We start from the raw sequence: 22,471 nt of genomic DNA, 5'->3' as shown, positions 1-22,471 counted from the left end.
ATTCAGTTAAATATTCGTAAATAGTGTTTTAAATGATGATATAATATATTTTGAGAATACAAAACAGTGATAAAATGACATAAGACTGTATAAAAATATGGATAATCTTATATAAAATCAAATATTATACATTTAGAAATAGTATATAATATTCAATATTATTGCTAAAGATGAGTCTTCATGAGGCAAATTAAGATATCTTTTTACCTTTCTAAATAGAGTAGAAAGAATCGATAATAAATAGCACTATATTTAATTCCAGATTATATATAGTCATGTTAAATATGTAAATTTTAGATTACATTATCAGTATTCTAATCTATCAAAGTATTAAAATATTTAAAACTTGAAATTTCTTTATCATTAATATCACAGTAGATGAATTAAATCTTTTAAAAGCTTTTAAGATAGCTAAATTTTATTCTTTTTTTTATTTTTGTGTTACCAATTATATTATGTTGTTTTCATTAGTATTGAGAATATTTTCCAAGGTTTCAATATTAATTATAGATCACTATCTTCTGGGGCTGACATATTTCGGAAATGATCATATACTTAATATTCTATAATATTAGTAAAATTTATCTCATTATCTATATACTTATAGATTCTAGTTGATCTCATTTTACCTTTATATTTTCTTTCCTACTTTCTTGGAGAATATACCTAGTAATACATTAATTCCCTGAACCTAGATATTCATAGAGATAATAAAATCTCTCATTAATGTAAACTATTCATATTTATATATCTTTTTAGTGGATATTAGTTGGTTTCAGTATTTAGGATTTTAGGATTTTCGTTTTCTTAGTATTTATCATATTTAGGCTATTATTATTACACAACACACGCGCAAAATCTAATTTTCCCCACTTACCGCCTAAATCTATGAACTCACTAAGCTAGAAATAAATAGTAGCGCGATATACAAGTTAATAAAAAATAGCAGAAATTGTTCAAGGTCATAAATAAAAAGGGAAACTGAAGTTTTGATCATTTGCAGACTTTGGATTTTAGTGATTTAGTTTGTAGATGGATTATCAAGAGCAAGAGAATCAGACAGGAGTCAGATTTAACTGGAACATATGGCCTTCGACAAAATTAGAAGCTACAAGAATAGAATTGCCACTAGGTTGCCTTTTCACTCCACTCAAGGATACTAGTCGTTTGCAATTAGTTGAATATGAACCTGTAAGATGTCGAGCATCTGGATGTATCTTAAATCCATATTGCCCAATTGACTTCCGCTCGAAAGTTTGGACTTGCCCATTTTCATTACAGCGTATTCCATTTCCTCCTCACTATGCTGAACATATATCTGAAAATGTTTTGCCAGCTGAATTAATGCATCCTTCAATAGAATATATTTTGCCAGCTACACCAGGAAATACAAGTAATCCTCCAGTATTTGTATTTGTTATTGATACCTGCTTAATAGAGGCTGAATTAAATGAATTGCGAGATTCAATTCAGCAAGTTATTTCATTAATGCCTCCAGATGCTCTCGTTGGTCTAATCACATTTGGGACAGTTTGTTGCGTACATGAATTGGGGTTTTCAGAATGCCCCAAATCTTATGTATTTAGAGGGACTAAAGATGTAACGGCTCAACAAGTCCAGGTACAACTAGGACTTACAACTCGTCATGATCCTCGTTATTCTAGTAATCCAGTATCTATACATAGTTTTTTGCTACCTGTACCTGAATGTGAATTTGCTTTAACAAGTATTTTAGAGGATCTAAGACCTGATTCATGGCCGATACCTACTGATAATCGTCCTCAACGTTGCACAGGTGCTGCATTAACAGTTGCAACTGGATTGATGGAGGCCTGTTGTATTCAGCAAAGTGGAAGAATTATGTTATTTGTTGGAGGTGTTTGTACAATTGGACCAGGTACTATTGTATCCCCACCATTGGCTGAATCTATAAGACATCATTTGGACTTACAAAAGAATTCTAATGCAGCTAGACATGTACAAAAAGCAATTAAGTTCTATGCAAGCTTAGCTCATAGAGCTGTACAAAATGGTCATGCTGTTGATATTTTTGCTTGTTCTTTGGATCAAGTTGGGCTTTATGAAATGAGAGTTTTATGCGATAGAAGTGGTGGTAATATGGTCATGAGTGATTCATTCAGTATGAATATTTTTAGAGATTCATTTAAAAAAATTTTTGAGCCTGATAATACAGGATATATTAAACAAGCATTTAATGGACGCGTTGAATTATTATGCTCGAAAGATATTAAAGTATGTGGAGCTATTGGAGCTTGTACAGGCACTGGGAAAAAGGGTTCACAAGTAGGGGATTCACTTATTGGTGAGAGTAATACTTGTGAATGGAGTTTTGGAGCATTAGATAAGAATACAACGATTGCATTTTACTTTGAAGTTGTAGCTCAGAGCGTTACACAAATACCTCCAGGTAAACAATCGTTTATACAATTTCAAACACTTTATAATCATCCTTCTGGTAGGAGAAGACTTAGAGTCACTACTGTTTCATATAGATATTCTGAACCGAACTTATTGGATCTTGCTCCAGGATTTGATCAAGAAGCTGCAGCTGTACTTATGGCAAGACTAGCTGTCGTCAGAACTGAAAGTGAAGATAGCTTAGATGTACTAAGATGGCTCGATAGAAAACTCATTAGACTGGTATCTAGATTTGCGGATTATCAAAAAGATGATCCTAATTCATTCCATCTATCTTCTGAATTCAGCATATATCCTCAATTTATGTACCATTTACGTAGAAGTCATTTTCTTCAGACTTTAACGCATCACCAGATGAAACAGCTTACTATAGAACTGTTTTATTAAGAGAAAATGTGATGAATTCTCTAGTAATGATACAACCAGCTTTATTACAATATTCATTTGACGAAGGTCCTCCTCAACCAGTTCTACTGGATGTGCAATCTCTGAAACCAAATGTTATTCTACTTCTAGACTCTTTCTTCCATGTTGTTGTATGGTATGGAGAGATGATTTATCAATGGAAGGAACAAGGATATCACGAAAATCCAGAATATGAGAATTTTAGAAATTTATTACTAGCTCCTGCTGAAGATACAAAAGCAATATTACAAGACCGCTTCCCAGTACCAAAATTTGTTTTATGTCATGCTGGTGGTTCTCAAGCAAGATTCCTACTTGCAAAAGTCAATCCATCTGCTACTCACAACACTCTTTCTGGAGCTACATTCGATTCAGTTTCTGATGGATCTATTGTAATTACTGATGATGTTTCTCTCAAGGTCTTTATGGAGCATCTAATAAAACTTGCAGTGCAATCTTGATGGGGAATTAATGTTACATTGTCTGAAGCCAAAATAGCTAGAAGATGATTTATTAAAATTAATGGGATTAGGAGATGAATTGCCAAGACAATAATTTTGACTATTTCGAATACATAGTTACAAACTTTCAACACAACTATCCAACAGAAATTGTTATTTATGCAGTATAAATAACCTGGTTAACTACAAAAGTTATGAAAGATATCTTATATAATACAGAATAGGAAATTTATGAACTAACGAACTAATATTTTGGAATTCAGGCAAAATGGGATCTGTAATTTAAGCTGTAAAAGAAAGTTGAGTAGAGCTAAGTTGGACAACTACTTTAGTATATATATTAATTTGCGGAATCTCAATTATTTATTTATCAATAGAAGTTAGGAAAAAATCTTAATATTTATATTTCGAATAAATTTTACTTTAAATATGACCATATTTCATTTTAGGCTATACATGTATAAACCTCGCACATTTTTACTCTTGGGAATTAATTGCTCTACTTATGGAGACTATATTTTGTTCTTAATAAAACTACAAATTTTCATTAAACTTAGTATAACCTTAGCAAGGATGATACTGTTAAGAATAAATTGAGGTTATAATATTTAAGAGAATTAAATTTTATATTTATTTATCTTAAATTTAGAGCTGGTAAATATAGAAAGTGATACCTTAGTCTTATTAAGGAATTGGAAATTAGCAACTAGACAGACTTTTTGGATATTTAGCATAGTAGTTTTTACAAATCAGAGAGTTAATAAGCTCAACTAACAAGTTTTATATATTATAATACTATATATTCTAATCTAAAGAATTGCATATATACTACTAATACCTAAAACTTTGTCGGAACTAGTAGTTAATAACATTTTGGAATGACTTATAGTTTCTAATATTGATATTTGTTTTCAGTATAAATAATTTGTACGAATATTTATATAAGTATTAAATAATGAAAGAAATCATTAAAGATAATATTTGTAATTAAATCTGAAGCTATAAAAAAGGCTACCAAAAAAGAAAGCTCAGGATACAAACAAAATATTTCAAAGCTTCAATATATTTACTATTTATGAAATATTAATTCTTTTTCTTTTTTTTTTTTAATTTTAAAAGATTACTGTACAAGATCTTATATATCAATCTAATATATTATCATTCAACCAAAGTTTATTATATATGTTGATCCAATATCAATCTAAGTTATATTTGAGAAGATTATTATAAAATAATTATTTTTAAATTAAAATTAGTTTATGATATTGTGAAACTTCACAACAAGATTTTGTAATATTATAGATATATATAATTAATCTAGTGTAATATAACCAAATAAACAAATTTGAAAGTAATATCTTAATAATTTCGAGATACAGAATAAATCAATAACTATAAAAAAGTAGCTCATTTTATAGTTCTGTAAATTCAGCTATTTATGAAGTTATTTACATCACTCAAATAGCAAATAAAATAATATAAAACTTAGAATATGAACGATATAATTTGCAATAAGATTTAGTAAATAATTTATTAATCTTTCACTACTCAAAAGTTACAAAGATTTTATTATAATTTCTAATATATACAAATATTTAGATACTGCTTATACCACTGCAATTTATATATATCTTTAATCTTGGGATACAGAAGTCTTAAAGGTATTTAGTGATTTGTTATTCATATTGTTGTATTCTATATACTTCAAACTATAGAGGTTATTAAAACTAAGCTAATTATTAAGAATAAACTCGGATTAAATAATGATCTTGAGGATGATTCAAGTAATTTTCTATTACAAGAACCAGGGATACTTGGAATTATATTTTCTTCAATGGTATTTATGGGACCATCTAAATATGAGAGGTTGGTTTTAAGACTAACTAACTTGCTTGAATCATCTTTTGAAAATTTTGGTTGTTCTGAAAAACAAGAACGTAAAATCTTTAAGCTTTGAGGTACCATATATAAATTTTCAATATGTCTTTTAGCTAAAAGATTTTCAAGCTCATAACCTGTATCAAAGAACCATGGAAAAGGATCCAACTTCAATTTCAGTGTACCTGGTGGTAAGTTTGTATTTGATTTCAGTATCATGTAATAAACAATATTATTTCTAGGTTTTATTAGATTGCTACTAGTAATTTGTAAGTCAATATTTTCACTATTTTCAACACTTGAAATTATGCTGACTATAGTCATCTTATAATTTTGATAATATTTCAGCTGTTTTTGAAGGTTCATTACCATTACCTTCATATTACTTGCGATATCAATTACTGACGTATTATATGAATTTATATATTCAAGGGATTTTTTACAAGGTCTAAATGATGGATGTTTATATTTTGTATTACCTAAAAATAATATCAAACAATCATATAATATATCTGTATTTGGGAATATTTTGGGAAATACAAAATTTCTACTTTTTTCATCCAAACTAATAGAATATTGGTCAACAATGTAGAGAAGCAAAAATTTTGGTTTACCAGAAAGGGCTAAAAAAGTACTATATGGAGAATTGCTTGATATATATATATTCTGCTTTGGTAGAAGTGGAAATGGATGATAAGATGAGCCTTGCTGCTGTACTACAATATCTATTGACTGGTATTTAATATTCTCATAAATATTTGTATTATCTTTTAATATTACAGGAACTGGCCAAATGTAAGGGCCAAGATATGTTCTTCTCAAATCTAAAATTAGAGTAGATGTTAAATATGGAGAATCAATTAGTGAAACTGAAGAGGCTACTGAAATATGTACAAATGAAGTAGTTTGCATAATAGAAGGAACTGGCTGAGATATGTTAGTGCAGATAGTCCACCAGCCTTTTTCAATATTACTTTTGCTATTAATATTTAAAATAATCGAGTTATCTTCACAAGATGTAGTGATATTAATTAAATTTTGATTATCTCCTTTTGGACTGAATAATTTTGCTTCACATTGATCAGATATTAAATTTATTGAATCAAATGGTAAACTCAATTTCACTGCAATTACCTTACTTCTTTGAACTTCAGATAGAAGCAAATACACCAACAAATTATAATATTGAGAATTTTGATTTTTCAATATGACTGGTCCTGATATTTCAGTAATATTTGTTTTATAGGGATTATAAATCTCTCCTAATATATCTTTGCTATAAATCATTGAAGATTGATATCCTTTATAAAATTTAATATTCCAATTTCCTAAAGAGTTATACAATGGGTAAAAATATTCTCCATATTTATTAAATATCATGGAATTATTCTCGGTTCTTGAAGCAACCAAAACACATTGTAAAGGATTAGATGATGTTATATTTTTAATTAAAATACAATTTAAAGACTTCTCATATGATACCTCAATATAAGGTTGTAATTTAGAAGATTGAAATCTGATTTCAGATAGTAATTCTGGGGAGTATATAGCATAATCAGGGATAATATTTGGATCAAATGATACAGATTGTGGTGGAGCTAAGCATAAACTATATGAGTCTGTATTACTTATTGTCAATTGAGGAACATTTATAAGTACAGGAAAAAACTTGGATGTTGTTATTCTATATTTTACTGATAATTCGATATGCTGTAATGACGGGAGGGTATATTTTGTAACTGAAATAGGAGTATAATACAGATCATGCTTTATAAAATCGTCGCTTTCTACAACGTATTGTAGCCACTCACCTAAGCAGCTATTAGCTAAAGTTACATTGCTTATAATTGAAGAATTAAAATTTATAAAAGAGGGTTGAGGAATTGGAGCTGTTCTAATATAAAATCCAATATCTAGAAAGGAATCTCTTTCAGAACTAATACTCATTGGTAATATCAAATTTTCTATTTTAATATTTAGTGAAGAATTATTTTTTATATTTTGACTTTGTAATATACTTTTGGAATCCAATTCAATTAAAAGTACTAGTTGTGGATCTCGTCTTTCAATTGAGCATTTACTTATCTCTATATCTTCAATTATACAAAAATTATGTTCAAATTCTTGCGAAATATTAAAGCATGAAAGCATTTGACATGGTGGAAAAGTCAATTTTAGTTGTAATGCATGTTTTGAAGATTGAGTATTACTAGAATTTGAACTGTCGGGAAGTAATAATTGTAATTTTTCATAAGGTGTATGTACTCCAATATTTATCTCAGCATTATGACTCCCAGAAAAATATAAATTTACAGTGAAGCTATCAACTTCAAGGTTACTTATCCATGGCCCTACTACTTTCACTACATCCTCGTGGGTCATAGAAGTTATACAGTATGGAATGGTTGGCATATTATTTTGTGTGCTAGTAATACTTAAATTCCAAAACCCATACTCACTAATATAATAGGGATTTGTTAGATTAAATCTCAATATATATGTACCATTAGGGAGATTATCATTAAGTTTTATAGCATCTCTATCCAATATTTTATATGAAGGTATTAATATGCATTCTTGGGTATCCTGTGAATGTATCTGCCATGATAAAAAACCTAAAGAAGTTAATATACTTGAGAATTCCGTTTCTGCACCAGCAGATAATGAACAATTTGGATAGTTCCTTTTAATTAGTTTGTCTGTGAAATTACTTGTATATTCATTATTACTATCTAAGTTAGATTTATCGGAATCTCCAATACTTTTTTGCATTTCACATTCAGTTGAAAAGTCATCAAATATACCAACATTTTGAGTTGGTAATAGAGTTAATGAATTTATTAAAAAATTGTTAGGAGCTGAAACAGTAATTATAGGATTATAAAAATCGCATGGTAATTGAAATTCAAAGTCCAAATAATGTACCAATGCCCCAAGATAGTGAGTATTTATTTCAGCTGCTATAGGCTGAAATGTACAGGCATTACATACAATATAAGATTCCACTTGTAGAAACGATGCTAATTTTATAAATATAGCAAGTAGTAAATCCAACATCTAATTAATTGAGACAAATTAGTTCAAAGATATCAAGAAAGTTTTATAATTTTTATTTATTACTCTTGAAACAACAAATATATACTATGAACATACTACATTATAAACCAAAATATTTTGAACGTCTTACTTTCTTTTCATAGTGTAAAATAGAAGCATTATTGTCCGTTAGTCCCTTTCTTTTTCCTGCAGGATCTTCAAAAATTGTCTAACACACAAACCGCCTCTAATTAGCGCCGTCACTAGGTGACATTTGCATCATAAAGTAGTAGCCTAGAGAAATTGGAAGAAAAGTTACATTCTAAAAATTTTGTATAATAATATAGACAATTAGATATTTAAAAAACAAGTACATATTATAATATCCTTGTATATAACATTATACTAACAAGATTTCTTGTTATTTGAAAGTTTGAGGGTTATATCTTGTAAGGTATTAATTAGGGCTTCATGATTCGCTAATATTTTGTTAGTATTAGCACTTAAAAAGGGAATTACCGTAGATATAAAATTGACAATAATATCTTTTTGATTAGAGCTAATGTTCTGAAGATCTTCCTTAACCCATATAATAATAACTGTAGTTGCACAAAGTCTTAGATGCTGAACGAAGTCTTCAAATGTATCAGCAATATTAACAGTCACAAGAGGACATTCAAGTGATATTAAACGATCAACTATTAGGCTAAATGGGTTATTAGAGATATTTGTAGTACAACATGCTTCAATAAGCGAAACATATGTATCTAGCAATAAGTGATATGATACATTCCATTTATTTCTCCATATTTTAATAGATATAGTATTTAATTCATCAGGATATATTCTTTTATACAAGGCCTTTTTGGTTTTAAAATAGTGAACTGAAAATTCAAAGACTGCTAATAACACATAGAGTTGTTGAAATATATATAGAGTTTGCAAATTTGCATCTTTTTGTTTGTTAATTGTCTTCATAAGTGCTAATGAATCAAGTAATTCAGTCCCATTTATGCCAATCAGAGGTTTTTCAATATAAACTAAAAGTTTTAGAAAGGAATCAAGAAGATTATCTCCATTGAAACCGAATATAGTCTCTAATATTGGGAATATTGTGTCATAGTCAGATACAAGCTGATATATAGGATGAGATTTTGGAGGAAGAAGGGTTTGAAGTAACATATCTGATAAAAAACTACAAAATGCATCAACATTCTCTTCAGTTCGAATTATAGTTGTAGATTCTAATAAAGATGCAATAATTGAAAACAATTGAATATGAGGGCAACGATATATTATGGAAAGCATCTCAGAATATGATTGAACTATATTATTGTTTAAATAGTATTGAACATATTTAATTGGTAATACTTGAATATCGTCTATTCTTTTTAAGCCTTCGTTTGAAAAATCACAATCATAATCGTAATCATAATCACCAGTATTATTTGTGATACTATTGATGTAATTTAAAACAGGTAGTTGCAAATATTCGAGAGAATTTATAATCTCTGTCAATATAATATACATATCTTCTAAATTTAGATAAGACTTATTTAAAGCTGACTTTTTGTCAGGTAACAATATAAATATATTTTGAATATCTGTATCTTCTATAACTTTAGAAATTTTATTTTTCACTATATATTGTACAATATCTAATAATTCCAGGCTAGTAAAAGGGTTGAAACACTTCACTTGACAGGATATCTCATTATCTAGACCAAGTGCACAGAGAATACTAGCAACATTATTATATGCCATAGTTTTATTCATTGAATTATATAGGTTAAAGATAACTGCTAATAAGTAAAATGGTGAATATTTACTTTGGATAGCTAATTCAAGAGAAATTGAGCAAATAGCTTCAATATATGATTCATTTGCTGAATTTCCATCAATACCAATAATGAATGAGTCTGTAATAATACTTAAAACTCCTTTATTAGAATAGTCTGGTAATATATTATTACAATATCTTAGTATATATGCAAGATCCTTCATTAAAAAATTACATAAGCAGATACCATGCTTGCGAAAGACAAGATATTTTAAATTATTAAAAAGTTTCATTAAAAAGGAATTTAATAAGTGTTTTAAAAATATACAAAATATTTCTAGACCAATTTTTAAAGATGTCATAGCTTTTAGACATTCAGAAATAACTTTACATGCAAACTGAACAACTTCATCTTCATCATTTGATAACTTATTTTCAATAAATTCTATTAGTGCATCACACATAGAGAAATCCCAAGATTTTACTAAGAGATTGACATATTGTGGTATATTTAATTGAGAGGTCATATTCAGTGAATTAGTTTCAAAATTACTCCTGTTTCCTCCTATCTCCTTGTCAAAAAATTGAATAAGTTCTATTAATAAAATTGTAGCATCATAAAATTTGTTATGGGGTTCCACTGTAAGAGTACAAAAAGCATTTTCAAGTAATTCGTGTCTAGTAGGGTCTTTTAGGAAATCTAACCAGTATTTTTGAGAAACTGATGGATTTGTGGAATCTATAGATGGATTTGCTAGGTGCAAAAACTTTTCAAGAATTGAATTTGCTGAATTAATACTAGAATGACTATATTTAGAGTTATAAAATCCCAACTCAAAAGAAAGTATAGATCTAGTAAGGAATTTCCTTGTCTTAGGACATAATAACCAGTGAATACTTTTTTGTATAGTAGAGAGTTCATTATTAAATATAGTAGTATTTTCTCTTTTGGACTCTATCATAGATATTACTAAAGAATTTATGAAATAAGAAGAAAACTTCCTCAGACAGTTGATATAATCATTAGATGTTACTAGAAATAGAGTTGGAGTTTTTAGAATTATATCAAGAGCTCTTTCATTTTTCATTTCTTGTATAACTTCATCTCGAATATTTAATGGACTTTCTTGATAGTAGTATAACAATCTAAAAAGTTGTAATAGCATATGTATAATGAAAGTTATAGACTTTAAAATATTAGTAGTTATTTCAATCATCTTAAGAGGTACTTGGCATGTAAAAACTTCTTCCACAACTTCAAAGAAATATTTAGGTTTTGTAAAAGAGCTTTTTGGAGGATTCCAAATATTAAATAGCTCCGTACCAATAATATTTTGAGATCTACTAAGAAAATGCATCATGTTTTGTAAAGTATATATACAGTGATCTAGGGTTTTAATAGTAAATGTACAGGAGACCTTATTCATTGAAATAAGTATAGGCATTTCAAGTGTACTTCTGAGAGAGAAGGCTAAAGCTCCAGTTATAGCTTCAATCCAAGGGGATGTGAGATATGAGTTACAACATGATAAATAAGAATCTTCTGGATGAACTAATCTACGGAAGTTTGTACCTTGTTTAACCTCTTGAATAATTTGCATAAATAGACCTGTTGATCCAAATGCCTGTTGTAAACCATTCCATCCTATAGTTAAACCATAATAATGTGTATATCCCATTAAAATGATATATCTATCCTTGCACCATCCCAGTAAGTCATAAGATGCTTTAGGACCATAATAATTACCACCATATTCTAGTAAAATGGATGGGTTAATATTTGGTATATTTCTATTCATTTCATTTGTAGTTCCTCCGGAATCTTGATATATTTTATTATATAAATCTGTTGGTACTTCATAAATATCAATAATTGGCTCATTAACTCCTAAAATAATGGGTTCTCCTATATCCGAATTTGGATCAAGATTGTTAGAATACTTGCTATATCTTAGTCTACTTCCTGAATTTTGTATCCCCAAACTGTTAAATTTATGCGATGAAGTAGTTAAATCTGCAGGAACAGAGCTTAATAGACGAATTTCAATTTGATATTGGTTATTGATATTATTCATAGTACTTTCTAGGCTCTTACTTTGCTTTTCTTTATCTATAGAATTTAATGGGTAAGATATAATCGTCAATCCATTCTTATAATATGAAGATTGAATTACTACTTTAGTATCTGAATTATTTAAAATATCAATCAGCCAAAATCCAAATATAATTGAAGATGTTCTATATCTTGGTTTAAACTGATCAAAAATTGATGGATTAGAAGACTCCGCTTGTCTCTTGGGAGATATAACTGATTTCTTAGAATTTGTAATTTGTGTATAAGTGAATGAAGAAGCTTCATCTTCATTGCAGGAGCACCTAAATAGAAGCCTTGTACCGCATTTCATAAATACAGTCAGTATTAAATGATAGTCTGCTGAGAAGGAAAGATCTATATTTGATATTAAAAATCTGTCATTATTTCTTTGATTATCTTCTAAAGATCCCTTTACATTATTTCCTTCTAAAATATAATTTAATTGTTGCTTAGATAATACTGCTAGTATCTTAATTTTAGCTGGATTATTAGACTCAAAATCTATAGATTTGCTCCTTATTTCACTAGATTTGCTATATATATCTTCTTTTATTTGACTATTCAAAAAATTGTCCCATTGAGTTGGAGATACATATAAATTACTTTCAGATTTAGGAAGCCAATAACCCAAACTGTTAACCATTCTGCCCCAAGGAGATATTTTATTTAATAAACAATCTCTTTGCAAATTACTACTATATGTTAAAAGATATAAATTTTGATGTATGTCCATAGTTATAATGTAACCACATGGTGCAAAAGATACAAGCGTTAAAGGTTGGGATAGTGGTAAAAATCTCAAAATAGTATAGCGAAATAAAATGCGCTTCAGCATTGAACTATGCACTTGATGAGTGTATATATAACAGTAAGGAGTAATCCATCCTTCTTTAGACTGGTAAACTATTTCATAAATATTGCAATCACTTTTTAATAAAAAGAAAAAACGGCCATCCAGTGTTCCATGCAAAGAAAGAAACTCTAATGGATTATTACGATATGGTAATGAGCATTGGATAGTTAATGACTCATCAATACCTTCTCTATTTAAGGGTGTAGTAACTAGTTCATATTTTGGAATTTGAAGTCTATTGTGATCCATCTTCTTCTCATAACATATTCCATATAAGTGTGCTGATTTCTCAGTTAGTACACATAGTATAAATTGTACTTTTTCTGAGAACATTCCAAATTTAGGAAATGTTACTGAAACTGCTTTAATTGCTAGTGGTAATGTTATACTTAAAGGTTTAGATATCCTCTTAATTTCATCTTCTTTGAAAGTATCATGTCCTCGAATTGCAGAATTAGTTGTATCATCTTGTTCTGTCAGTGGAAATATATATAGTAAATTTTCAAGAGTAATGTATCCATGATTTAAATGATGTAAAGTGCCACAATTCATTGAAGGAGCACTTCCTGTTAAAGATGTCATCCGTTTAGCATGTTGTAAAATATCAGGATGAAAAGAGAATGGCCCTTTCCATTCTAGACCAATGTAGCCAATTCCTCCACCTTCACTTATTGATCTGCTATATTGTTCTAGCAATGATGCTAATGTATTAGACTCGTCTGTGCTGTTAGGTGGAGTAGAATTAGTTATAATACCTGGATTTTCACCTCCAAATAGACTATAAAGTTGATGAAGAACGATCTATAGGCAAAGTAGTATGTAACAAGTTATTGGGGTTTTTATTAAAATGTTTTAAGAGGATTCTCAGTTTATTGGAAGATGTAATTTAAAGAATTATTCTTACCTTAGTTCCACCCGAGTATTCCGAAACATCAATATCCTTTTGCATTTCAAAGAGAAATCTCCGGAAATTCTACAGACTTCAGAATAGTTGATAGGTATATAATTGGTTAATGAAAGACGCTTGTAACAAGCGCTTCTTTAGACCCTAAATACTCTTTAACTATAAAAAAAAAAAAATCTGAAGCTAAGATTCCTTGATAATACATTATATTTAAAATAGACTATAATTACATAAAAGTACCTTAAGTCTACATCATTTTATAATATTTATGTTTAGTTAAGTTTTAATTATTTCTATAACTATCTAATAATTTGTAGATATATAGCTTTTTAATAATTCATAAGGCAAATTCTTTGTTTGATAGTTTCCAGATGAAACTGTTAAATCTTCTATAAGAATTTAATGTAACATTTAAGGAAATAAAAAAAGTTTTTGACACAAGGAAACCCTAATTTATGGCGCTAAGTATACCTGTGGTATCATATTAGAATATTGGTGAAATAAGGAAAGTTATATGTAGTTTTATGAGAAATACTCTCTAATACATGGTAAGCTTTATTGATGACACTGGCTACTCATTAATCAACTGGGATAATATGATTGGAGCTCATAGTGGAAGTGATAGTGATACAAGCGAGCAAGGTTGGGTTCATTGGTACTGTAGCCTTAGGGAGCATTATTTCTTTCTGGTTATTCCCAATGAATATACAAGGGATGCATTTAATTTATATGGAATACGTCAATACTTTCCAAAGAACTATGAGCAACTACTCGAATTAATATTATCCTCAAATACACCTGATGATGAGGAGTTGGCTAATCCTTCGATTCAGGATTTACATCGTGAAGCTGGGGAATTATATGGGTTAATTCATGCTAGATATATTACAACTCCTAGGGGTTTACACTTAATGAAACATAAATATGACAAAGGATGTTTTGGAAAGTGCCCAAGAGTTTTATGTAATGGTTGTAAAGCACTTCCAGTAGGTCTTACAAATGAACTAAGAAGTAGGAGAGTACGTATATACTGCCCAAATTGCCAAGAAGCTTATGATCCAAGGAATATCAGTTTGGTTGATATAGATGGTGCTTTTTTTGGAGTTTCATTTCCTCATATTTTTTTACAAACGTATCCTGAAGTTGTTCCAAAAAAGTGTCCTGAACCATTTTATCCTAGAATATTTGGATTTAGAATTTGGGACAGATCAAGTATAATTGAGAGAAAAGGTATTTGTGGAGAATTTGGAAGAAGAGCAAAACGTGAACTTTTGAAAGCGAGGCCAATATCAAGAAATTTGAGAAATAAATCTAGAAAAGATGCAAAAGATACAAAAGATGCAAAAGATACAAAAGATGCAAAAGATACAAAAGATGCAAAAGATACAAAAGATACAAAAGATGCGGGTGATACACATACTACTATAAATACGAAGTCTTTACAACAAATGAATTCTGAAACTTCAAATATAAATGATGAATTAGATATTCATCCAACTATGTCATTGAATTCTAGCTCTACAAGTTTGAATAAAGTTGATACTAAAAATACAAAAATTTCAAGCGCAGCAAATACACGTTTGTATGGTTTTGATTTGACAGGTTCAGATATTATTCCGCAAATTTAACTTCTTTTTAGTCTTTAACTTGTATATTAATTAAAATATATGATATTAAAGACTTTCAGTGTCTCTAATATTAGGATTAGACCCTACTATGTATATTTAGACGACTTTCTATATATCAAAATCGCGACATTTAAAGCGCTGCATGCTTGAATTATCATAAATTCTGTGATATTTATTTTGGTAATTATTTTATAGAGTTATTTTAAGTTATATTAAAAGATGAACCTTTTATCTAGTATTCTGATAGTTTTAATAGGCTTCAGATATACGGAGACAGCCTTTCAGTCAGTAGCTAGTTCAGATACACTTATTATGGCTGCAAAGCTCTTATCAGCTGCAGGGACTATACAAAAGGTAATAGGAAATAACAATACTATGCAAGAGGATTTCTCTATTAAATCTAAGGGTTCAAATAGCTTAGGGAATTTCTCATGTGATATCGATCGTGATGGTTTATGCTGCTTAATGCCTAATTTCTGTTCACCTGAAGCAATTTGTTTTTCAGATATTGTTGGTCAACAAAGTTTTGTTGATTATTTAAATGCACTTCCTAGATGTCAATGCCTACCAGGATATTATGGAGATGGGAGGACAAAAGGTACAGGATGTGAGAATATTAACGAATGCACTACTGGAGAGGCAAGATGTGAACAGATGTGCACAGACTATACACCAGGATATGCATGTAGTTGTTTGAATGGGTTTAAACTAAACCCAAAAGATTTAAAAGGGTGTCTTGATATAGATGAGTGTGCTGATGGAATTCATGAATGTTCTCATATTTGTGTTAATAAACCAGGTTCATACACTTGTGAGTGTCCAACAGGATATAAACTAGATATTGATAAGAAGAATTGTATAGATATTGATGAATGCTTAGAAAATGATGGGAAGGGATCTTGTGAATATGAATGTAGAAATTTAATTGGAAGTTATGAGTGTATATGTCCAAGTGGGTATAGACTTGACAAATCTAATCAAAAGTGTAAAGATATTAATGAGTGTGAAGAAAAATTAGATATTTGTAATCAAACAGGCCAGATATGTGAAAATATAATTGGAAGCTTCAAATGTGTTTGTGGTAAAGGATATACCTTCCATGAAGAAAAAGGATGCCTTGACGTAGATGAATGTCTTAATGGGACTCATGATTGTCCAGAATCTACTAATTGCATCAACATAATTGGAAGTTTCACATGCTCTTGTTTGAAGTCTGGATATCGGTACAATAGAAATAAAAAAATTTGCGAGGATATCAATGAATGTAAAAATGGTGAAGCCCATTGCGAACAAATTTGCATTAACACCTTAGGTGGATATAAATGTGACTGTTTCCCAGGATTTAAATATAAAGTGGAGAGATTAGACAATGAATTATCTAGTGGAACTCGTGGCATTTGTATTGATATAAATGAATGTTTAGAAACTAAAGAACTTACTGGATGTTCTCATGGATGCGAGAATACATATGGAAGCTTTAAATGTACCTGTCCATCAGGATACGAATTAAATTCCAATGGAAAAATTTGTGAAGATATAGATGAGTGTAGGCAGCCTGAAAATCCTTGCAAGTATAATAAACAATATCCTTGCTGTCAAAATACTGAGGGAAGTTTTACTTGTATAGGAGCAACAAAAAGAAACGATGTATTTAGAAGATATGAATGTCCAAAAAATCCTACTATAATGCAGCTTTCAAGATCCAATATAAAATTTGAGAATAATCAAAGTTTGGATAATTTGAAGAACTTGAATAGTCCTATTCCAGATATAATGAAAATAAACAAAAGAAATAAAACAAAGAATTTATTTCAAAGTTGACTTTATTCGATATAAATAAATCAATAATCTATTTACTATTTCGGATTTTATTTGTTTTAAAATAATTAAGAGATATGGGAATATTAAACATATCTATTTTAAATTTAAATTATGAATATTCAACTTTGTAGGACACTATAATAATATTAAAAATATCTAATTTTATTCATTTCAATTTTGTGGGTATCATTAAACATAATAATACTTTTTTATACTAGTAAAAGGAATATACTATGATAAGTTTATTAGAACTAAAAAAAGCTTACAACATTTGAAATACTAATATTTGATTGTTTAAGTGGCTAATATGTCAAACTAAATGATCAATTACTCAAACATTCTAACTTAAGATATAGTTGGCAAAGTATTTATAGCTTTCATTAGAAACATCAAATATTCATTTTTTTGTAATAATATTTCAAAATAACTGAAAATTATGATTTACTATAAACAAAATATCATTAAATTAAACCTTTCAGAAAAGTTAGTGTACTTTAACTACTTAAAAGCTTACTAGGATAATATTATTTCTATGAATTATAAAGATATTCACACCAAAACACAATTTAAAGTAATCCGAATTGTCACTTTTTAATAGTATTTACTAAATATTTAATGTATATAATTTGGGTATTTATATTTCTTTAGAACAAAAAGTTAACTTTTTAAAGTATAATTTATTTCCCATTAGTGATTTGTTATACTCAAAATAGTTAAGTACTGTTAAAATAAATAATATTTTAAGTAATATGTACTAAATATATCGTGGGAATTTACAAATATATAATTAATTTTTATTATTTATTAGATATATTAAATAATTTTAAATTACTGAAAACCTAGAGATTCCATATATTGAATATATTCAAACAAAAAACTTAGTAATATTTATATAAATAATATAATTAATTTGATTCAAATATCTGACATAAATTAAAAAAGCCATATTTTAACTAGGACTCTTCTTTTTTAGCATCAAATGGCATCTCATCAATATTAAAGTATGGCTGATTCAATAAGTCTGTTCCATCATCAGCTAATTCCATATCTTCATTGTTATCTTTTCCTTCCTTAACCCATTCACCGCAGTTAACGCAGACAAAAACTAAAGTCATAGATTCTGAACATACACGCTCTGGAAGTTGAAAGAAGACTGCAACATTGTGGCCACATCCACGACAGTTCCATTCATCTGTTCTACCCAAAGTAGGATCTTGGTGCAAACCCTTTGTAACTAAAATATCTTCCTTACCCTCATATTGATACATAAGACAATTGACGACATTTTCCTCGGGATTTCCTGGGTCTGCAAAGTTATAGTAATCACAGTTTCTACAAATATAAAATAGTCTTCGCATTTCAGTATTTTCTCTTGGGCACAATATATTATTACAATCTGGACAAAAACGAATATTCCGCTCCATATTATCGTATATAAAGCTTTAAAATATAACAATTTCTGTCATTAAAGGAGTTATAGTACTTTTAGAGACAAAAATACCGATACCTATAAAATAAAAAATTACCCGCTATTTGGCGCTATATTTCAGAATATAGCTGTAAATTGCAAAGTAACTATTTTTTCCTGGGGTACTGATAGATGCAAAGAAATAAACAACCAGGCATTCAAGTAGCAGAATTAAATGCAATAAGCTATGGGGGAAAATATTGGTCTGTGCGACTTGAAAAAAACAAATTTGAAAATAGATGTATATACTGAGAGCATTGAGATCAATCCAACAATAGCTGATAACCACCTTCGTTATATAGATTATTTTAAAGAAGATGATAAGATTAATGAGCCAGAAAGTTTTATGGAACAACTTTTTGAAGGTGCACTATATATATGTGGTTTGCACCCTACAGAAGGTCCAGTAATATGGAGTGCATATAGAGAATATCAAGAGACAATTCCTGATCTAGATGTTAGAATCAAGAGAATTAGGAATTTATTCTATAGACAATTAGGTTTACACCTAAGTGGTTTACCTGATTTATTAGATGAATATAGACTTTGGGAGGAAGATTTACCTGAAAGTTATAAGGTACCTTTGTCTTTATCTAAGCAATACCACTATAAGGGGCATACTGAATGGAATATAAGAAGACCGTATGAAATGAAAGTACAAACTGATAATGTTTCTAATTTACAAGAATTATATGATGCTTGGAAATCTTATATTAAATTTGAAACTGACAGAATGCAATCTATAGAATACTCGAAGGATAATAGTAATATTACAAATAAATCAAAAAACACTGAATTATCTGAATCTTTATTATTTAGGGAATATTCTTTTACTTCTATAGATCCTGTTATAATGGTTTATAGACGTGCATTGGATGATCTAGGCTCTTTAAGATTAGATTTGTGGTTTGAATTTGCAAACTTTATAGCAACAACAAGTAATTGTCCTCACCTATTACTAACAGTATATCTTGGTGCTCTACAACATTTCCAGCAACATATTAAACTCTGGATATTGTACTTTCGTTCCATTGTAGATGTAACTAGAGATAGACTAATAAATTCTTCAGTGAATACTGATTCTAACTCTTTTGCTTATAAAAAAAGGTCTGTATGGTCCTGGTATCCTATACATAGCAATTTTTTACAAGGAGAACAGATTGCAGATTATTATATCAGTAAAATTTGTTTACAGCTTAAAAATAGTTTGGAACATGTCACTAATTATCAGGGCTTGATTGAATTATATACAGTAGCAGTAGATTCAGTCCACAATATCTCATTACTACAACAAAATAAAAACTATGACGATATTATAAGATCCTTATATTTTGATTGTTTGGCCATTATTGATAAATTTGATGATAATAAAAATAGAAATACTAATTGTTCCCAAAATCTAAAATTAGATAAAAGTGAATTATTCCCTGTAAATGCAGCAACCGTATTTTTCTCACAATGGATAAAATTTGAATCTGAAGGATCAACTGACAAATGTAGAAATCTTGTTGATATATGCGACAAAATCATAAATTCTTATAATGGAGTTCTTCTACATCTTTGCCCATCTATATTTTATTCAATAAAAAGGAAGCTAGATTATAACGAATCTAAAGAAATCTTATTACCCAGATATAAGAAATGTATTGAAAAGGCAGCTGAACCTCTTAAAAGTGTATTTATAAATGGCTATGAAAAGTTAGATAAAATAAAAATATCAGAAACTGAAGGTATGGATAGTATTGAGAATGTAAACCTTAAATTACCTATATCAACTGTTTCAGCAAGCTTAGAAGGGTCTGCAGAATATTCACTAATTAATGAAATAGGTAATGATTTAAATAGTCAATTAAAAGTCTCTCCTCCAGTATCTTGTATTACTGAATCACCATGTGCACCATCTAGTTCACACATTAATCCTACATGTAATACAGCAAATGATAAGGTTGATTTAGTATGTCTTAGTGAAATAAGACTTAGAAGAGATAAAAGAAGAACTTATCGCAAAGTAGTTGAAAGTGATTTTGAAACATCTAGTGAATGTTCTTCAGAATACAGTTTATCCGGTTTTTTACCTAGTCCAACTATAAAATTACCAAGATATCATACACCACCAGGAACACCAGTAAATTCTAAAAATATTGTATCTTTATTTCCAACAAGTTCTGTATTTCCAGGTTCAAGATCCCCCTCTTCAGCCTCATTTCGCTCTTTATCTATGGATAATAAGGATAATTCTCCAATTTCACGTGGATCAAGATCATCACTAATTCCTGCTGATATAGAAATACGGACTCAATGTACTTGGGATGGCCGAGAGGCTATTGAACCTTCTATTGCTCCTCCAATTCCACCTTTACCATGCTTAGTTTCTATATCCTCAATTCCATTAATTTCCAATGAATATCTAATTGCTCCTATACAGAGAAGTTCTTCTTTATCTTCGTCATCTCAGAGTTCTTCAATTCCCCCAATTCCTCTAGTTCAAGGTGGTGTACAATCCACAGAGTATTTAAACCATGATATAAGTCATGGTGAGAAAATGCCACCACCTTCTTACACTCCAAAGAAGCACAAAAATGATAGTATAAATCTTCCTGACAATTTACAACTAAAAGTTCATAAGGAAGATATAACTGAAACAGTAAGTAATTCAAGATCTATCCAAAAAGTTGCAGATATACAAAGAAAAACAATATACCCTGATGAAGGGACTTTATATATCCGACCTATAAAAGCTCCAATAGATTCTGAAGATGCAATTCTAAATATAATTTTTGATAACTTCAAGAGTAATATTAAAGAAATACGTATAATTAAAGATTCAAATGGTAACTGTAAAGGTTATGGTTATATAGATATAGAACCTAAAGAAATGACTTTAGATATTCTTGAGAAAATCAAAAATTCTCCAAATATACTTAAGTATGGTATAGAAATTTACTTATCTAACCCACCAATAAGACGAAACGAAGCAAATAAAATTAAAGATAAAAGCAAAAGTGGAAAAAGTAGATATAAAACAAAAAAGAAATCTACACTTCAATCTTATGACAGGGTTATATTTGTCAAAAATATTGACAAATCTATCAATGAGGATGATCTTATGAAACATTTTGAATCTTTAGATTTAATGATAAACCGACTTATTATTTGTAAAGATAAAGATGGTAAATCAAAAGGTTATGGATTTATTGAATTTTCCAATGCTTCTGATGCTTTAACAGCTCATATGTTAAATGGCACGAAACTAGGTTCAACATCTATCACTGTGAATAACTCTAAACGTCCCTTAACAATTCCACAAAATAGTATGAATAAAACCCCAAAAATTATAAATAGAATTGAACCTCGTTCTAGAAGTAAACGTAAAGTTGAATTTAAATCAAATTGGATAGAACAAATACAAACAAATATTAAGAAAGTTGATGAAGTAGATGATTTATTAAATAAAGAGAGTATATTGAACTCTAACTTTGGTAGTTCTGTACAAAATTCATCTGGATATTCTGTAGAACCTATCACCAGTAATACAGACATAAAATCTAATGTTATGGAAATTAAAAATAATTACAAATATTCTGACAAACCTAAATCTCTTTCTAATGATGACTTTAAAAAGATGTTTGTAGAAAATCTTGTTTATAAGTAGTAAGAATTTGAAGTTAACCAATATATAAGTATTTTTACATATCATATTTAT

The 22,471-nt window shown here is 29.0% G+C and overlaps 7 protein-coding genes across 7 annotated transcripts, besides 14 other annotated features; 4 read left to right on the top strand and 3 right to left on the bottom strand.

Annotated features, from left to right (window-relative positions):
* Positions 1-107: 107 nt before the first annotated feature.
* Positions 108-163: a sequence feature (AT_rich).
* Positions 164-1,032: 869 nt separating this feature from the next.
* CMU_001750 (Sec23/Sec24 trunk domain-containing protein) lies at positions 1,033-3,305 on the top strand (the record flags this gene model as incomplete). The annotated part of the gene is made up of 2 exons (XM_002141617.1): positions 1,033-2,661; positions 2,760-3,305. 2 exons carry the CDS (start codon positions 1,033-1,035, stop codon positions 3,303-3,305), a joined length of 2,175 nt encoding a protein of 724 aa, XP_002141653.1.
* A 599-nt stretch (positions 3,306-3,904) lies between these two features.
* Positions 3,905-3,953: a sequence feature (AT_rich).
* A 411-nt stretch (positions 3,954-4,364) lies between these two features.
* Positions 4,365-4,423: a sequence feature (AT_rich).
* A 102-nt stretch (positions 4,424-4,525) lies between these two features.
* Positions 4,526-4,560: a sequence feature (AT_rich).
* Positions 4,561-4,868: 308 nt separating this feature from the next.
* Positions 4,869-4,903: a sequence feature (AT_rich).
* A 106-nt stretch (positions 4,904-5,009) lies between these two features.
* On the bottom strand, positions 5,010-8,240 carry CMU_001740 (uncharacterized protein; the record flags this gene model as incomplete). Its single annotated transcript, XM_002141616.1, has 1 exon — positions 5,010-8,240. One exon carries the CDS (start codon positions 8,238-8,240, stop codon positions 5,010-5,012), a length of 3,231 nt encoding a protein of 1,076 aa, XP_002141652.1.
* Positions 6,620-6,648: a sequence feature (AT_rich).
* A 41-nt stretch (positions 8,241-8,281) lies between the features above and the next one.
* Positions 8,282-8,302: a sequence feature (AT_rich).
* A 322-nt stretch (positions 8,303-8,624) lies between these two features.
* On the bottom strand, positions 8,625-13,896 carry CMU_001730 (uncharacterized protein; the record flags this gene model as incomplete). Its single annotated transcript, XM_002141615.1, has 2 exons — positions 8,625-13,748; positions 13,852-13,896. 2 exons carry the CDS (start codon positions 13,894-13,896, stop codon positions 8,625-8,627), a joined length of 5,169 nt encoding a protein of 1,722 aa, XP_002141651.1.
* Positions 10,266-10,336: a sequence feature (AT_rich).
* A 500-nt stretch (positions 13,897-14,396) lies between the features above and the next one.
* CMU_001720 (casein kinase II regulatory subunit family protein) lies at positions 14,397-15,479 on the top strand (the record flags this gene model as incomplete). The annotated part of the gene is made up of 1 exon (XM_002141614.1): positions 14,397-15,479. One exon carries the CDS (start codon positions 14,397-14,399, stop codon positions 15,477-15,479), a length of 1,083 nt encoding a protein of 360 aa, XP_002141650.1.
* Positions 15,480-15,501: 22 nt separating this feature from the next.
* Positions 15,502-15,529: a sequence feature (AT_rich).
* A 169-nt stretch (positions 15,530-15,698) lies between these two features.
* CMU_001710 (calcium binding EGF domain-containing protein) lies at positions 15,699-17,300 on the top strand (the record flags this gene model as incomplete). The annotated part of the gene is made up of 1 exon (XM_002141613.1): positions 15,699-17,300. One exon carries the CDS (start codon positions 15,699-15,701, stop codon positions 17,298-17,300), a length of 1,602 nt encoding a protein of 533 aa, XP_002141649.1.
* A 136-nt stretch (positions 17,301-17,436) lies between these two features.
* Positions 17,437-17,467: a sequence feature (AT_rich).
* A 556-nt stretch (positions 17,468-18,023) lies between these two features.
* Positions 18,024-18,044: a sequence feature (AT_rich).
* A 33-nt stretch (positions 18,045-18,077) lies between these two features.
* Positions 18,078-18,131: a sequence feature (AT_rich).
* A 51-nt stretch (positions 18,132-18,182) lies between these two features.
* Positions 18,183-18,212: a sequence feature (AT_rich).
* Positions 18,213-18,253: 41 nt separating this feature from the next.
* On the bottom strand, positions 18,254-18,724 carry CMU_001700 (DNA-directed RNA polymerase II subunit RPB9, putative; the record flags this gene model as incomplete). The annotated part of the gene is made up of 1 exon (XM_002141612.1): positions 18,254-18,724. One exon carries the CDS (start codon positions 18,722-18,724, stop codon positions 18,254-18,256), a length of 471 nt encoding a protein of 156 aa, XP_002141648.1.
* Positions 18,725-18,955: 231 nt separating this feature from the next.
* CMU_001690 (RNA recognition motif family protein) lies at positions 18,956-22,420 on the top strand (the record flags this gene model as incomplete). The annotated part of the gene is made up of 1 exon (XM_002141611.1): positions 18,956-22,420. One exon carries the CDS (start codon positions 18,956-18,958, stop codon positions 22,418-22,420), a length of 3,465 nt encoding a protein of 1,154 aa, XP_002141647.1.
* Positions 21,745-21,802: a sequence feature (T-rich).
* Positions 22,421-22,471: the final 51 nt, after the last annotated feature.

Source organism: Cryptosporidium muris, genomic scaffold (genome assembly GCF_000006515.1).
Source record: "Cryptosporidium muris RN66 scf_1106632373461 genomic scaffold, whole genome shotgun sequence".
NCBI classification, from domain to species: domain Eukaryota; phylum Apicomplexa; class Conoidasida; order Eucoccidiorida; family Cryptosporidiidae; genus Cryptosporidium; species Cryptosporidium muris.
The sequence above is the reverse complement of the archived record's forward strand: the minus strand, read 5'-3'. Positions and strand labels throughout refer to the sequence as shown.